The sequence below is a fragment of the Zingiber officinale genome, chromosome 7B, assembly GCF_018446385.1.
Source record: "Zingiber officinale cultivar Zhangliang chromosome 7B, Zo_v1.1, whole genome shotgun sequence".
Lineage (NCBI taxonomy): Eukaryota > Viridiplantae > Streptophyta > Magnoliopsida > Zingiberales > Zingiberaceae > Zingiber > Zingiber officinale.
The window spans coordinates 120,672,154-120,689,908 of NC_055999.1; the positions used below are offsets into that span (position 1 = coordinate 120,672,154).

The 17,755-nt window shown below is 35.5% G+C and overlaps 2 protein-coding genes and 1 pseudogene across 2 annotated transcripts; 2 read left to right on the forward strand and 1 right to left on the reverse strand.

Moving 5' to 3' along the window:
- The first annotated feature begins 88 nt into the window (after positions 1–88).
- LOC122007365 (UDP-glycosyltransferase 87A2-like) lies at positions 89–2,682 on the forward strand. The gene is made up of 2 exons (XM_042563228.1): positions 89–630; positions 1,656–2,682. The coding sequence occupies exons 1-2, from the start codon at positions 144–146 to the stop codon at positions 2,495–2,497; spliced, it is 1,329 nt and encodes a 442-aa protein (XP_042419162.1). The 5' UTR covers positions 89–143; the 3' UTR covers positions 2,498–2,682.
- A 921-nt stretch (positions 2,683–3,603) lies between these two features.
- On the forward strand, positions 3,604–9,235 carry LOC122004823 (annotated as a pseudogene).
- A 707-nt stretch (positions 9,236–9,942) lies between these two features.
- On the reverse strand, positions 9,943–16,275 carry LOC122007366. Its single transcript, XM_042563229.1, has 4 exons — positions 16,097–16,275; positions 12,674–13,032; positions 11,677–11,984; positions 9,943–10,260 (listed from the first exon to the last, which is right to left on the reverse strand). Exons 1-4 carry the CDS (start codon positions 16,209–16,211, stop codon positions 10,155–10,157), a joined length of 888 nt encoding a protein of 295 aa, XP_042419163.1. The 5' UTR covers positions 16,212–16,275; the 3' UTR covers positions 9,943–10,154.
- Positions 16,276–17,755: the final 1,480 nt, after the last annotated feature.

Here is a 17,755-nt window from a genome sequence, read left to right on the forward strand (position 1 = left end):
CCGTCAAATTTAATTGTGATTTGATCTCAACCGTTGATTAAAAAAGTGGCCATCAACACTTTTCCTTGAAGAATCTCTCTCGCTTTCACACGCGCAAGCACAGACACACACTGGGAGCTCCTGTACTGCCCTACTCCGACTCCATGGAGCCACCATCCTCCTCCGATCGCCGCCGACGCCATGTGGTGCTCCTTCCCTACCCCGGCCGCGGCCACATCCACCCGTTTCTCCGCCTTGCCCACCGCCTCGCCTCCCGCGGCTTCCTCGCCACCGTCGTCCTCACCCAGGAGTGGCTTTCCCTCCTCTCCTCCTCCCCCCCGCTTTCCCCTTCCGTCCGCTTCCGCTCCATCCCCAACGTCGTCCCGTCCGAGCGCACCCGCGGCGCCGATTTCGGATCCTTCATCCGAGCGGTGCTAGTCGATATGGGCCCCCCAGTGGCCGCACTGCTCGCAGAGCTCGACCCACCTCCCGCCGTCCTCGTCGCCGACTCCTTGCTCCCGTGGGCCCCTGCGATAGCGCGTCGGATGGACGTTCCCGTCGCCGCCTTCTTCCCCCAGGCCGCCACCGTCTTCCTCGCCTTGCAACAGCTCAAAGCCCTTTCGCCGCCGGAGATCGAGCATTCAATTTCCGGTAAGCGCTGTTGATTTGTTGAACTGGATCTAAATCCGATAACGCGGAAAGTAATCGAATCCAAGCCCGTAACACATTTCTGCTGACTCAAGTCTCTCTCAACTACTCGTGCATCTGTTGGTAACATGGAAAGATCCATCACATCCTTTGAAGATTGTTCATTTAATAGCTTCGTAATTAGTTAGTTTTGATTGGGATTGGGACCTGAAGTCGGTTCATGTTCAATGCCATTGAATATTTTTTTGCTTTCTTGTGTCCTAATTTTATGTAAATTCCAAAATCTCATGTGTTGGTTTTTAGCAATGATTTGACAAACATAATAAGTGAGGTTATGGAACAAGGTAATGGTTATAAGATGCCCTACATGATTAGAGATGTCAATGATCATGCTAGAGCTTGGCAAGCTGTGAGCCCGAATTTGATCATGAAGTGAGTGAGTTTGTGCTCATCACAACTCAAAAATGGTGGACCAGCCCAATATGAGCATTGCCTCATATTTTGGCTACCTCATTTGATTAGTTTGTCTTACTAATTTGTTCTTCTACTTGGAAACTAAATAGAATTCTGATCGTCAAGATGTATGTGCTTGGTTCAAATGTCATGCCTAGCAAGGTCTAACAAATCACAAGTTGGTTGTGATAAGTACCTTTGCCATTTGGTGACGTCCCGGGTGGGTTGCCTATTGGGTATATCTTACAGATTCCTTTTGTTCCGTGCGTTTGACTATATAAAATTATTGTTTGATACTACAATATCAACTATAATGTCCGTAAGATTGTGTATAAAGTAATAGAATTCTAATAGGGATAAGATTCATGTAACATACTCAAAATTGTTGGGATACACTTGTTGTTCTTGATTTTGTATCATTCTACCGAGTCCACATCTTGTTTTCCTTACATCTTAAGCAGTGTAAATAAGTTACTCAGTTGTATTTTCAATACTATCATATGAATTTTATGCTCTTATAGCATGCTTGCTTTTCATGGAGAATTTTTGAGTCGTACTGTTCTCTCTCATTTCAGGTAATGGAAGCACTTACCTTGATTATGTTCCAAAACCCACCTCTAGCCATTTGGATGATTTCATCACCCACTCCAATGGTGAAGGCATGCTCAAGGCCTTCATTGAAGGCATATCTTGGTTTGCCACTGCTCACTGTATCCTCTTTAACACCTTTAATGAGCTTGAAACCAGAGCCCTCCACGCACTCCACTCCTTCCTTACAGTCCCCTTCTACTCCATTGGCCCCCTTGTCGCCAACATTGTCACTGAACACACCACAGAATGGTACTTCACTTGGTTGGACTCTCATCCGCAAAGGTCTGTGCTGTATGTGTCATTGAGTAGCTTCCTTCCTTTCACAAATGAGGAGCTCAAAGAGATCGCCATCGGGCTTCAGATGAGTGGGCATCCATTCCTCTGGTCTGTGCCTGATTCAAAGAACATTGAAGAGCTCATCGGCCAGAAAGGTATGGTTGTTCCATGGTGTGACCAAGCTGGAGTGCTGTGCCACCCTTCAATTGGGGGATTCTTGACACACTGCGGTTGGAACTCGACATTAGAGAGCATTCATGCAGGTGTTCCCATGCTCACATTTCCACTCATGTGGGATCAATATCCAAATGGTAAGTTGATTGTGGAAGATTGGGAAGTGGGGTTTAGTTTAAATGATGAGGAGAAGGGTGTGGTATCAAGGGAGGATATCGCTAGAGCAGTGCGAAGATTGATGGACCTCTATTCTGAGGGGAGCAAAGAGTTGAGGAAGGTAATGGAGCTCAAGAAGAAGTCTCAGGCTGCTTCTACCGGAGTAGACTTCGACAATTTCATCGAAAAAATCATGAGTCAAGATAGTGTTGAAAGTTAAACATTCCAGTGTTGAAGATATTAGTTTATTTTGCCGTGTTAGTTTGGTTTATCAATCATAGGTAGAGAGTCTATGGATATGTCAGTCATTGAAGTTGATCTAATGCAGTGTTGAGAAGTTCATGACTCAAGACAACTTTGGAAGTATTAATTTGTTTTGTGGAATACCTTAATCTGTTGTATCAATTAATAACTATAGACCGTGGAAATGCTACTGACTGATTTAAACATCATGACATGATAATTATTCAAATTCTAGTCCATATTTGTCTTAAGGAATAAGCTCAAAATTCAAATTTTAACAAGATAATTATTCATTTTTATCTATACTAGTAATTTCTCCCAATAAAATTGGGAGGATAAATAACTTTTGTGTTATTTTATTATAAAAAAAATAATTTTAATTAATCTCATATCTCTAGGGTGATATCGGTCACTAGGATAACATTTAGAAGAAAAATTTCTACAAATATTCCGTAACTGAGATTTGAATCATGAATATCTGGATGATAATCTAGATATCTTACCGTGACACCATGATCCTGAGGACGTGTTATTTTATTATTAGCCCCTTATACAGATGGGGTAATATATATAAAAAAATTAATTTAATTATTTATATATATATAAAAATTAATTTAATTATTTATATCAGATATTAATAAGATGCTCTTTATATTTCTAAATAGATCATTATTAATGAGAAATTTTTTGAATAATGCATTATGGTCTTAAACTCTAGATCCCTATTGATGTATTTGTGAAAATTATTAATAAATTTTAAAATTATTTTTATAAAAAAAAATATTAACATAATTTCATTTGGTGCTTCCTAGAAAAATTATTTAGTAAAGCAGATAGATTCTTAATTAAAATAGTAAGATTATTTACTCCAAGCTTTTTAATTTTTACTAATCATTTTATAAATCTATAATTTTAATTTATTTATTTTAAAATTATTTTTTCATAAAATAGAATGTGTGATTACCAGAAAAATATATATATAAATATATTTTTTCTCGGAAAAACTAAAAATTTTGATTTATGGTCTGAGCCGGCCTGAGCTATTATTAGATGGCCGATCGGTTCGCTCAGTTACTCGCTCAATCGATTTTAAATGAATCGAGCTAACATCTTCATCAGATTTTGCTCGCGAAGAGAGAGAGAGAGATTGATCAAGGGAGATGAGCACCGATGGCGGCAGTGCCAGTGCTTGTAGCGACGCTCCATCGATCCCAGTCAATATGACAATCTACATCAACAATCTCAACAAGAAGATTAAGCTTGACGGTGAGTTCTTCATTCTGATGCATTAGCACTCCGTTTTTTCGTCGTATAAACCCTAGAAAGATCAATATCAGTTTTCGGCTTATGCTATCCAGTTCTTTCATTGTCTTCTCTTCATTTATATATTCTATACCATCAAGATCTTGGCGTGCATTTCTCTTCTTAGTCACACAATTTCTGTTTTCCTACGTCGTAGGAATGTAATTTTAAATGTCTTTTTTGTTCCTTTGTTGTTTGTTTTAGTTGCTTCACCAGAACTAACATTGATGTTTATATTATAGAACTCGAGAATTCCTTGCACGTAGTTTTTTCTCAATTTGGCAAGATATTAGAGGTCTTTGCTTTCAAGACATTGAAACACAAGGGACAGGCGTGGGTAGTCTTTGAGGAAGTCTCGTAGGCGACTGAAGCACTTAAACGGATGCAAGGATTTCCCTTCTATGACAAGCCCATGGCAAGAGTTTAATGATTACTATCTGCACATGAATATGATTTTGGAAATTCTTATCACTCATGCCTTTGAAAGTTTTATATAAGTTTTTGAACCATTCATGAATGGTTAGGGTAAATGTTTCAACTTCTACATTGTATGTGTTACATATTCTATGATAATTTTTGGGAACATCATATGTCAATGCTGTGAGATTACGATTTAAACATAGGGATATTCTTTTTGTGGTTGAATGTCATGTTTGTCTTTTAGACATTCAATGTTGATTTCTGCAATATATTAACCGTTACTGGAAAGAGAATGACTGGCTGTTGATGTTCTGGATTAAAAACAATGAGTTATACTTCATGACTGCAACTGTACATTTTTCTTGACAACACTGGAATTCCCCAACTAGTTTTAAAAAAAATCATATACACACATTGGAATTTCCTTTATTACTATTTTATTTTGTGCATTTGAGCATTGAAAGTTCCTAACTTGTTATATATGTATACACGCCATAATGGATATATATATATATTTTTTTGTTTTTTTATAGCTATCATATTCTGTGTATTTGAGCATTTTGGTACAAGGGATTGGTATTGGAGGTACATGATTCTTGAATTTGCTGTTTTTTCAACCACCACGCAATCTCAAAGGACTGCATAAGTTCTTTCTCAGATCATGACGTACCTTTTTTTAGATTTTTCTTGTTTGTACAAACAAATTGACAGAAGATGACTAGACAACACGTTGGGGAATTATTTATACTTTATATACACAGTCTAATAGTGTACTTGTTTAGTTTGCCATAAATTAGCTTCATAATGTCCAAGGTATGACTTATTGTTCTCATGTCCTTTCAACATAGAATGACATAAAACATTTTTGCTTATCCAGAAGATTCAGTATGCAAAGAGCAAGTCAGACATAATTGCAAAGGCTGATAGAACATTTGTCCCTCGTGAAAGAAGGAAAAGACATGATGATAGAGGTAGGACCATCCTTGTATTTCTCTCTCATTTAGTTACCAAGGTAATGCCTTTTCAAAAGATGTGGTGACTGGTAGTAACATGCCTTTCGTCTTTGTTGATTATGGAGTTGTAGCTCCATAAATTAATTATTGAATCAATCCTTTTAAGAGTTTCAAACATAGATTCAAAAGGTTGCATGTCTGCTGATTATTCAAAAGTGGCTCAAAAAAAGAATGGCATCTTAAACAATGTTTGTCAATTGTGAAGGATAGCTCCATAAAATAATTATTGAAATGATCCTTTAAGAGTTTTAAACATGGGTAATTCAAAAAGTACCTTGCTCACTAATCATTCAAAAAATGATTCAGAAAAAGATTTATGTCTTAAACGTACAAACAATGGTATTGGTATATACACATATGTATTATGTGTGCATGTACATCCTGTAAGAACATATATGACACTAGAGGGGTTGAATAATGCAATAAGAAAATTACAATTTAAAGCAATTTAAATGCAATGATATAAATAGTTAATCAGATTAATAGCAACAAAAATGTAAATATGCAATAAATAATGAAAGGAATAGAAAACTTGGCTTTTCGCATAGTTCAGAACTCTTAGATTCCTGCTCCATAGCCAGACTTGTAAGGTGAGGGAACCTTAAAAAACTTCTAATTGGAGAAATCCTTTTCAAAAGATAAGAAGCAAGTAAATTAAAAGATACAACAATTATAGCGTTCGAAGCTAAAAACCTTAAGCCCGTATGAAAGCAAATAAAAATAAAGGCATTAAAAATAAATTTTTAAGCAAAGAATTCTTATTGTTTTTGTGTTCCTCTTGTAGTCCTCTAAACAATCATGGATAAGCTCTCCTATTTGTTTTGCGTTAATGTCAGTCAATTGGTTTAAACCACTATATTTGTGCAGAACTTGTCTCGTCAGTGTTGTCTTCGATCTACTCAAAACTTCTCTAGCCTATCCATGCCAATTGACTTAGACACTTGTTGGTTGGCTACTCTAGATAAGATAACAGGTTTAACTCTCGGGCAATCATGATGAAGTTGATTCAATCCTCTTTATCAGTCGATTTAAGCTCAACTTAAGTTGGCTGTAACAGAACCTTAGTTGACTCAGTTGATTAAAGTGACTTCAGTTAATTACATCAGTTGATTCATCTTAGAATAGAGACTTGAACCTCTAGTTGACTGGTTTGTTGATCATTTAGTTAACTCAGCTCAAAACAAAAACTTTCTATCTAAGAGCAATCTGTCATGAGTGGACTTGTAATCAACTCAATATATTAGTCAACTTTTTGTGATCCTTAATCGACAAAGTCATCGACTTTGACCTCGAACACATGTTTCTTGGTTGAATTTTCGCCTAAGTAAGATACCTATCCAACACACGAGATGCAAGTCACTCATAATCTTTGACAATTCACATGCCATGGGATCTACCTTCCGGATTTCTCATCTGTTGAGTATCCAGTTGATTTTGACCTACTAGGGGTTTTTGTTTGTTATCAAGTACTTGATTTACTTAAATTTCCTTCATTTGCCAATGCCAACACCTCTTGGACTTCAAATGTCCAGTCAATCTCAATCTACTTAGATTTCATCCCTCACCTGCAATGCTAATATCAAATAACCTAAAATCCTTTGCTAATTACATCAAAAGTATATAGTCAAACTCAACAACTTTGGGGCATGATTACACCAACAATATCTCCCTTTCTAATGTTTCACAATTCGTTTAAATTAGGGTTATCAATTTCACAAGATATTTTGGGTAAAATGAAAGAATTTAATTTAAACTACTAATATTCTCCCTCTTTGCACACATAAAAAAACAATATTACAAATATAGCAATAAAGGTTTGTTCTTGCATAACAGTTTAGGAAATATATTAAGATATTATTAAGTGCATCAACTCAAAAGATTTCAATTCGATTGCACCATCTTAAACAATACATTTTTCTCATCTTTCTTCTTTCCCTTTGACACGTCAAAAATATTCGTTTTGTTATCTGCTAATAAACATGTATATTTGATGTATATTTGCTCGTATTTCACAGTGAATCTATGTTGAAATGTTATTTTTGATCATGTGTATGCACGAGTGACAGTTAACTTGCAGATATTGATTTGTAAAGGTATCATGCATGCAATTTCTGCGTGAAGTAATTATGTGAAACATGTTGTAATTTAATTTTTAATTATCAGTGATTTCTAATGGTCTTTTATGTTGAGGCTTAAGGTTGAGACTCAATCTGTATTGGTATTTGGTGATGCAGCAGAAAGAAAGAAGCGAGAGCAGCACCATGATGCTAAGCAAGCTGGGACAGGGTTGAATTCTGCTTATTCTGGTGCCAATGGAGCCATGGCACCTGTAAGCTTCTTCACCTTTCTATTTCTTATGTTCTCTAAATCTAAGTTAACTCCACAACTTTGATGCTATCTTTACTTCTAAAATATAGTTGGTATTGAGAGACTAGGGGAGACAGATGAACATAAATTCATTCTTCAGATGAACAATGGTCTTGACCGATCGAACAACCCTAATCTTACTAAACTTTGTTTCCTGTATGAAATATTTTCCCAAAAAACTTTTATATACAAAGAAGAGAATCAGAGTTTTTTCAGTTTGGCACAGGGATGAGAAAATATTTCCCTGTTCAGGTGTGGTTGAGAGGGCCGATTGGGCTAGGCTGGCAGGCGTGCAGGACGGGCAGGGTTATCTAGGTGCACCAAGTTAACACAATGAGCTCTGTGTGGGCCTGTGAAATCTCAGTTCCTACTTATACCTGAGAAATCTCTCACCCATTCTAATATAAGATGCCTAGGACACAGTTCTTTATAGGATAGCAAGTTGAGAACTCAAGACTATGGTGTGGCTACATTATTGCTATCAATCAAGTTTTGAAGTCCCAACTATTTGTGGTGGATGTGTGAAGTTTATCCATTCATGTTACAGGGACCATATATATACACACACATGCGCGGGACTTTAACTGTTTGCGATATAGATGAATTAATCGATTCATTATAACAATAGGTGCTTTTGCATTGAGTGTAAGAATTCTCTCTTCCCAAGTGGAGATAAACCTTCCCCATTCACGTTTTCAAAATAAGGAAATATGGAAGCAAGGTTACCACCCCGATTCCATTTCCTAGAGTATATGATTTGATTAAGTGTGAAATTCTTTATCTCTGTTTGCCTTCTATATCATTGATAAACAAACAATATCCGTCGAACATTAGTTTGCTGAATGGCAATACAATTGTTTTGAGTAATATTCAACGCTGATCAGTTATTGGTATTACGCTTGTTTTTCATCATCCTTTTGAATCTCATGTATCCAAATATAAAGTTGAATGTGTTGATCTATTTTTGTTTGGGTTTCCTCAACAAGATTTCCATATCCAATCGTTTCAACTTTCGCAGTTGCCTTATGGAGGAGGGTCCAAGTCGAAGCTACCTGAAACACCAGCCTTGCCGAACAACATTCTCTTTGTTCAGAATCTTCCACATGAGGCTACGCCCATGATGCTGCAGATGTTCTTTGGCCAGTACGCGGGTTTCAAAGAGGTTAGGATGGTGCAGATGTTCTTTGGCCAGTACGCGGGTTTCAAAGAGGTTAGGATGGTCGAAGCGAAACCGGGGATTGCCTTTGTGGAGTATGGAGATGAGATGCAATCGACAATCGCGATGCAAGTGCTTCAGGGTTTGAAGATCATGCTACAAAATCCCATGCTCATCACATATGCTAAGAAGTAGGCGTGCTTTTTGTTAAACCAATTTGAGATATTCTCATCGTTTGCAACCGTTGTAGTGTATAGCAGAGAAGCTGTCGTCCATTATTAACGTACGTATAATGATTAGCTTAACGGGAGTAACATTTTTCCGTTTTGAATCTTCCATCTAAATGTATATACCTTTCTTGTGGTTACTGCTGCAGTCGCAATAGTTGGTCAATATTTGGCTCGGTTTATGAGATCCAAAAAATTGATTGTAAAATAAATTTTGGAGGATTCGTATGTGACCCGATTAGAATTGACTATGTTTTTTTAATGCTGTTGCAATAATTATTAAATAATTGCTGCTTTAATTTTTGTTAAGTTTAAATAATTTTAACTAATTAGTAAAAAAAAAAAATAGTATAAAAATGATCGTATACTTTTTATTTTTCTAAGTAAAAATATTTATTTATTTATTTTAATATTTTAAGATAAATTAAAAAAAATTATTAAAATGGCACTAACTAAAGTTTTTTTTTGAATTAATTGAACTATTTAAAATGGGACTAATTAAAATTTTTTGAATTAATTGAATCGAATAAATTTTATCATCAAAATTAAATTAAATAAATTAATTATAATAAAATTAACTATTTTATTAAAAAAATAAAACTATTTAATAAAAAACTCTAATATTTTAAAATATTTTAGTTTTTAATTAAAAACAAATTATAGTTTTAATTAATTTTAAAATTTACCAAAATAACTATCAAAAGAATTGATATTTTTTAAAAAATAATAAAATTTTCAAATAGATTGAATTGAATTTCTAAATTAATTAGATATGATAGATTATTTCAATTGAATTAAAATTTTACTCACTTGCACTTGTATAATGTTTGCTATTTTTTTTTTTTTTTTTGAAATAAACTGTTTGAAAATTACTTTGCATTTAGAAAATACTGATAGAAAACAACTACCAGAGGAGCACAAAATGAAGCATTGGTCCTTACAAAGCAAAGCAAGGCAAACCTTACCAAAATTTAAGGACCAAAAATTTCAAATAATCTATACATCATTTAACAAATTCCTATGAGGAAGACACCAGAAGAGAATGCGTTTGAATCAACTGTCAGATAAACCAGGGAAAGATATCAAACACTGATTAGTGAATCATGAGATCTACCCCCAACATTGTGCTGAGTAACTGCACCTTCCTATTTAATTTTTTCTAGCCGAAGGCTGCTGTTTGATCCTCACTTCTAGCCTTCTCGTAGTGCGACGGATGGCTGCTTGCTTCTGACGGTGCGAGTAACTTCTCCTCTTGCTGCATAGGATCAATAGGTGCAAATGAGAACAAGGTAATATTGTGCTGTAAATAAACAAGCGTTTGTGAACAAGCTTGATATTCGATTTGATAAGAGCTTGTTTATGTTCGTTCAATATATATAAGATTAATTAAACAAACAAGTTTGAACAACTCGTTAAGCTAAACAAATAAGCTTGAACACATATGTGTTCAGCTCGTTAACGTTTGTGAACAACGTTCGTGAATAATATTCGTGAACAACGTTCGTGAATAATATTCGTGAACAACGTTCGTGAATAATATTCGTGAATAATATTCGTGAACAACGTTCACGAACCATATTCATTAATAAAATTCTTTTTAATATGTTAAATAAATAATATAATAAAATAAAATAAATAAATAAATTTAAATTATTAAGCTCGATAACCAATCAAATAACTAAAAGTTTCAAACAATCAAACAAACTTGAATTAAGAGTTTGATAACATCTAAATGAACCAAGCTCGAACCAAGCTCGAGCCAAGTTTGAATTGAGAGTTTGATAACATCTAAACAAACAAAACTCAAGCCAAACTTCAAACAAACTCAAGCTTATAAAAAATAAATCAAGCTAAGCTTGAACACTTATTTCAAAAGCTTAGTTCATTTTAAGCTCGGCTTGGCTACCTTGTCAAACAAGTTTAAACACTCAAAACTCGGCTTGGTTCGGCTTATTTACAACCCTACGAATTATTCTACCCTTTTAAGAGAACAGGTGAAAATATGGATGAACGGATGGTTCACTTCATCCGTCCATCCATCAAATCGATCAGTTGGATGGATAAATTAATCTCCATCCAGTCATTCATCCTCTTTCACTCATTAGCCTCATGGATGGTATTAAGTTGTCTATTGTACGCTGAAAAATTCAAACACACGTTGTTATGGGAATTCAGCAAGGCCTTTGTAGAGAGAAAAAAAGACATGTATATAATTTGTTGATTATAACTTGTTTGTTTGTTTCAGTGAGGTGGCAATTGGCAAAGATACAATCTTCCAGTTTGGAAATTGAGTCCAATCCCAGATGAAACAAAGTTGAGATTGCATAAGTCCTCGATTAGAGACGTTAACTATGAAACTGAGTCTCGACATTATTTTTCATTAACTAGGTTGAGACAAACATAGCTGGATGATGACCAAACAAGTGTCTGGTTCCTGTAAGTTACTAAATTGGTATCTGGTGTTTATTTCTTTGTCCCTACTGTACTTTCCCGTCAAAAAAGTTTAGATCACTGGCTAAATCATGTCATCTTAGTTGAGTAGTACTAATTCAATTTCTATGTTCTCAATGTTCATGTAACACATTCTACTTTCCTAATAATTCACGTTGATGCTTCACTACCAGTAACAGAATGCCCTAAATCGCTCAGTCAAGTTTATTATAGGGCATACCTTACTAGTAGTAGCCCTGCAGTGAGAACCATTCCTCCAACAGCCCAAAATACCTTTTCCCTTATTGGCATTTCTCTCGCCCATTGCCGAAAATCTTCAGGCGACCTAGAATCTGGAGATTTCCATGAATCAGAAATAGACTCCAGGCTTGCTTTCCCGCCATAGCAAAATGGCTCATCAAGCCACTGCACTCTTTGCCAATCTTGCTGAACCAAGAAACCTGCTCGGCGGCAGAGCTCTGTACCATTAGAGACCCACTCAGAAGCTTTACCACAGATAATGTCGCTTGAGCCACAAGGTAAGAGAGCCTGATACATGCAAAAACAAATTGAATAAGAAAGAAATTTAAAATTCATTATTGCATTCAATGTTAATTCAATCAGCAGAAGGTAAAGATGCTTTATATGTAAAATCCAACTAATTTAATTCTGCCACTACAGCAACATAAGCCAAGTTAGTCCCAATTAGTCTGCTACATAGATCTTACACCTTTGTTCACCTCTGTCCAAAGCAATATTAGTGAGATTTCCTAGTTAGCTTAGTTTTATGTGGTCTCTGTCTACCACCCCTTGTAGTCCCAACTAGTCTGCTTGCTGCATAGGTCTTATACCTTAATTAAACTCCATGCAGAATAATATAATTGAGATCTCTTAGTTAATTTGAATTTTATGTGATCTCTATCTACTACCGCTCGCACCTGTAACTCTAGTCGATTCAACTTGGCTAACTATCCGATCTTACAAATGGATTTTTTATAACTAACCCTTGAAACAAGGTCAGCCATACCACAATCATATAAAAGTAATTCATATACCAAAAATACTTAACAATTGCTGTTATGTCTAAACAATACAATAATTTGGTTCAGTGGAAATGAGGCTACTACTTCAAAATGCACATTTATCATTTTTCAACTTAGTTATATAATGTAGATCTGTACACTTAAACTATATTAAAACACCTACAATTTTTGTAGCTTCAAGCAGAGAAAAGGTACCTGACTCTTGACATCGATGGAGAAATATGCACTTGAGCAGGCCTGAAAAACCATATCACAGAACGTGGAACAAATTAAAGGTGGTCCAGGCTGAACACCAGTGCGTGGATCGCAAATAGAGCACTCCAAGAGCTCCCATAAATGCAGACATTCTTGACTGGCTTCTCCAGAAGAAGCCAGTCTTCGTATGAGTAGCAAGGCAGGATATGTTTGGGTCACATCACAGCAAGTCTTCTGCCGAAATATCCTGCACAATGCAAGATCTTTGGGTCCCTTGCTAACTCTTCTAGGAGGTTTTCCTTCGGTAGCAAATGTAGGGAAGCGGCCACCAGGAGAAACACACAATCCAGTGGACTGAGCTGTTATAAATAATCGAAGTCACTATGAAATTTAATAAAACTAGAAAACATTTCCAAGACAGGGACTTTTCATTGAATTAATGACCAAATCAACCAGTGGAGCAGCTAACTTGACAGAATATTAAGTATATAATAGCTCAAAAGAAACCCCTCTTGGATGACTGATAAAAGAAAATACAGAAACCCAAGTTAACCTAAATTTCATATGCTTCTCTTATTAAATTATGGCCCATTAGCTAAAAAGAATTAAAGTCAAGAAGTGTATTTAGCATATGCACTTGTGTTTATAGTATTAATTAACATCTTTGTTTGAAATCTAGTAATTAATTTCAATAGAAGTGGGTCTTGATGAGCTCATTCCATCATTAATATATGTAACTTAAATGATCAAAATGTGTCAATTGCCATTGAGTAGCATAGCAGATTCAACCCATTTGTAAATAATATACAAATTGCGAGCCATTACCTTTACTACAATTCAGCTTGGTAATCTAGTAATTTTCCAAAATGTTCCCATCCTATTTGTGACAAGTATATGTATTTGCTTGTTGTTATCCTGTTATTAATGTTAGTTCTAAATGATGAGGCTATACTCAACAATTTCGAATAACTGTCAAATGGTATTTATCATGCAATGATCATAAATAGGTGTCCTATTGAGCTCAACTGATTAGTATACTTCAATTAGTTCACACAATTAGCTACTACCATTGCATCAATTTGCTCACATAGTTGTCATAGTGCATTCATATGCTACTACACCCAACAATGAGCTATTGTCATCACTGAAAATCTGTCACATAATTGTTGTGTGTGCGGGGAGGATCAACTGATTAGTAATACTACGCTCACTCCAATCAATAATCAATTGCCTTCAATAATATTTTCAACATATTTGTTGAGTGGGTCATAGTGTGTGTTCATCCCTTTAGTTATATTATAGTCAAATCAAATTGTCAGCTATTATTATGTTTATTGAATCTTTATCACAAAATATTCCTGAATGAGCGGCCTTATGAGCTCTTGCCAGAAGTAATACCATATTGAGACCAAACAATCAGTTTAATACCTTTGTGAGAAGTGTCACATATCTATTGTGCTAGGGTATACTAACTTAGTGACCTAGTATGTGCATTCTATTAGTAAAACAATAATCAATTCAAGCATTAAGCTATTAGATTTACATGAAATCTATCATAGGTGGTGTAAGTGGGTGTCATGTTGAGCTTAACTCATAGTACCTATAATTAGTTCAAGTTATGAGTTATACCATTATGTAAAGTAGGCTGAGTTAAGTAGAATACTAGACTTACCTTGTACAAAGAGATATTAACATCACGTGAAGTCCACACTGTAATCGGCATAAGTGGGGGTTCTCATGCATATTGTCTTTAATAAATGGCCTAATGACCCAGCCTATCAATGAGATATATACTCAATCTGAACAATGATGTATCACCTTTCAAATTCGCATTGTGTATGGGTAGACATTGTATATAGGTAGCCTGGTCGGTTTATTCCATTAGTCCAAATAATGAGCTTATGTTTGTACACATGTTGCAATTAATCATTAAAAATAAGTTTGCTGGTGTTTGTAACATTGCATCTTGTAATATTAAGCTTAAACAATGAGGTATTTGCTTTGTACCAAGCCCACCGAATAACTTTATTATATAGGTATCCAAAAAACACCAAACCAAAAATATGAGAAATTAACTCAGCTCATGAAACGATCCCCAAATAGACAATTCAATTAAATAATCAAATTACTTTGGTTATTGGAGGTTGATCCCCTTGATATGATCATCTCATTCCCTTTCTTTCATCCTTTTCTCTATTTTCCTACGAGATAGGACACGGGTTCCTATCGACTCACATTTTGTCACGCAATTATTTTATTTTTTTGTACCTTCTGTTTACCACATTGGTACTACTGTGAGGTAGTAAGTCAGCTAATACAATATTAATGCTACACTTCCACAACACAGAGCTATACCTCACATCATGTAAACTAGATAATTGTTCTAAGTGGGTGACTTAACTAACTAGAACAGTTTCTGATACTACACTTAAACTATGGGTTATCATGGTCACCACTTTGCTAATTTGAAGCTTTTCTAATACTACACCCAAACTAAAAACTATTATCATCCCCAAAAGTCCCCCTTCATTATTATAAGTGGGGCGTGCTTTAAGCTCAACCCATTAGTAGTACTAAACCAAACACTATGCTATTACCATTTAGAAGACACAACATAATGACATCATTGGGTCATTTGGTGGGATCATTCCAATTAGTAATTGCACTCCTTAGGAACAGTAAGTTGTTACTTTCACTCAGAGTTAAACATAATTGTCCTGAGTGGATTGCTTAGTGAATTAAACCCATTAGTTAACATACTAATCTTGAATGATATGTATTACCTTAAATCAAAGCTCAACCCATTTGTTAACGTATCTATTCAGCATTTCAGCTCCACTCTTGCTCAGACTTTCTGATCACAACTTTGCCAGGAAGTTATTTCTTTTCCACTCTGAGGTCTGAACCAAACAACTCCATATCCTCAACTTCAACCATTCAAACTAACTCCTCCTTGCTCATTAAAAAATAATGATACAAATGTTTCTTTGATGAATTCCCTCCCAATCCTTCCAAATACAACCAAATCAAATCATTTATATTCCACCAACACATAAACCCTCCAGATAGCTACTCATCATTCACATTAGGGGAAGAAATTCGAGTCAACGAAATAAATCTCAGCAGCAAAATTGTGGGAGAAATATCACAACAAAGTAAATAATCAAGACAAACCCACATCGACACCACGAAAGTTAAGCCAGAAAATAAATCAAGATTCAAAATTCACAACGACGAAATAAAACACCGGGGAAAACCAAATTGAGATAACCAGCAATGTTCAGACACAGATCTCAGAAACTAACGCAATAAGGCAACCCATCGCATCCGAGAATATTCATGAACTTCGATTGGGGATTTGTGGGTGTAAGCGAGCGTTTCAAGGCCAGGGAAAGAAACTAGGGAAAAAGTACGAAAACTTACCATAAGAGAGAGCCGCAGAGATCGGATAGAAGAAGAGAAGAATCAGCAGCAGCAACAACAAAGATGACTCGCCGCCGCCACCGCCACCGCCACCGCCACCGCTACAACCCCTCATTGGCTATATGCCTATATCAACTCTTCCCGATCAAAATGTTGTCGCCGTTAGATTCTATCGACTCGCCTTTATTAGAAACGGGGCGGCCGGGCAGTGGAAGCAGATTATTTTTATTTTCCCATCTAGATAATTTATATTTAATAATTTTAAACCGAATAAATTAAATAGACTAAAATAAAAAAAATAAATCAATAAAAAATACATAGAAAAGAGATTATTTTTATTTTCCCATCTAAATAATTTATATTGAATTCTATTTTTTAAAAAAAACGATTATATTGGTTAATTGGGTTTGTTTCAATTTTAAAATCCTTTAAATAAATCAAATAAACTAAAATAAAAAATCGATAAATTCTTTAATAAGTGAATCTATAAATTCTAAATTTCTCATAATATTTAAAACACTCAATTAATTCTGTCCGTGATAAATGATATTTCATCAGTTCGATCCACGAGTTAGTTAACTTTTTTTTTATTTCAATTAATTTAATTTAGTTTTAATCGAATACTTGATTTTATCTAGTTAAAAATTTCATGGAACCTGATCTTATCGAAAGCGAAGCAGATGATAAATTGGGATGTAATTATGAGGTTAATTAAACGGCGATTCCACGTGATCATGCAATAAGAGTGTTATAGCAAAGAGCGTATCAAATATTAAAATTACGTATACCTCCATCTGTATAAGAACCCTCATTTTATAATATTACTGTAATGTCCATGCACATATCTTAAAGTACATGCATATTTCTTAAAACGTTCTAGGAAAAGATAAGTCAAAAAATATCCTTAACGTCTTTCCTTAAGTAAGAACACAAATTTTTGAGATGACAGACAAGAAGCTTCTAAAGTACAATTTACCTACCGAATATGCATGCTCTGTTATCAGTGGCATAAGCCTCCAAAAGAGTACGATAAAATATATAGATAATCCCACTGTAGGTTGACTGGGTTCGTTCGATCGGACACTCCTAGCTCGATCACACTAAATAAAGTTGTCTTCCTTCACTCGTCTCTTCCACAATCGGAGGATTGCTTTTTATCCGATCAATCATGACATCCGGTCGAGCGAGGCAATGACCCAAGGATTACTGTTGTCTTTAGACTCTCGTCGTCAATTTCTGAGGAATAGTTGTTCGAGCGTGCCACCTGTTCATCATTGCTCATCCACTTGGACTATATAGGTCGTTCATTCAGTTGGTATGTGGTGGAATACTTGTCATATGAGGTTGCGGGATCGAAACTCAGGGTAGTCGAGGTGTAAATCCCCGGTTCTTGTACAACTCACCCCACCTGCCACATGCTAACTCAGGATGTTGTGATTTATCTTCCTCATGATGACCTTAGATCGGGTGCAACGGGAACGCTGGGGACAAACGATTTCACCTTTTGTCACATATATAGTCGTTCATTCAACCTTACTGCTTCACTCGACTGGCTTCGCCCAATCTATGAACCATGTCTTTTTAATTTTAGTCTCTACATTAACCGTTCTTCCTCGATTTAACCTATTTTCCACGGGCCCCTTTCCATCACCACATAAA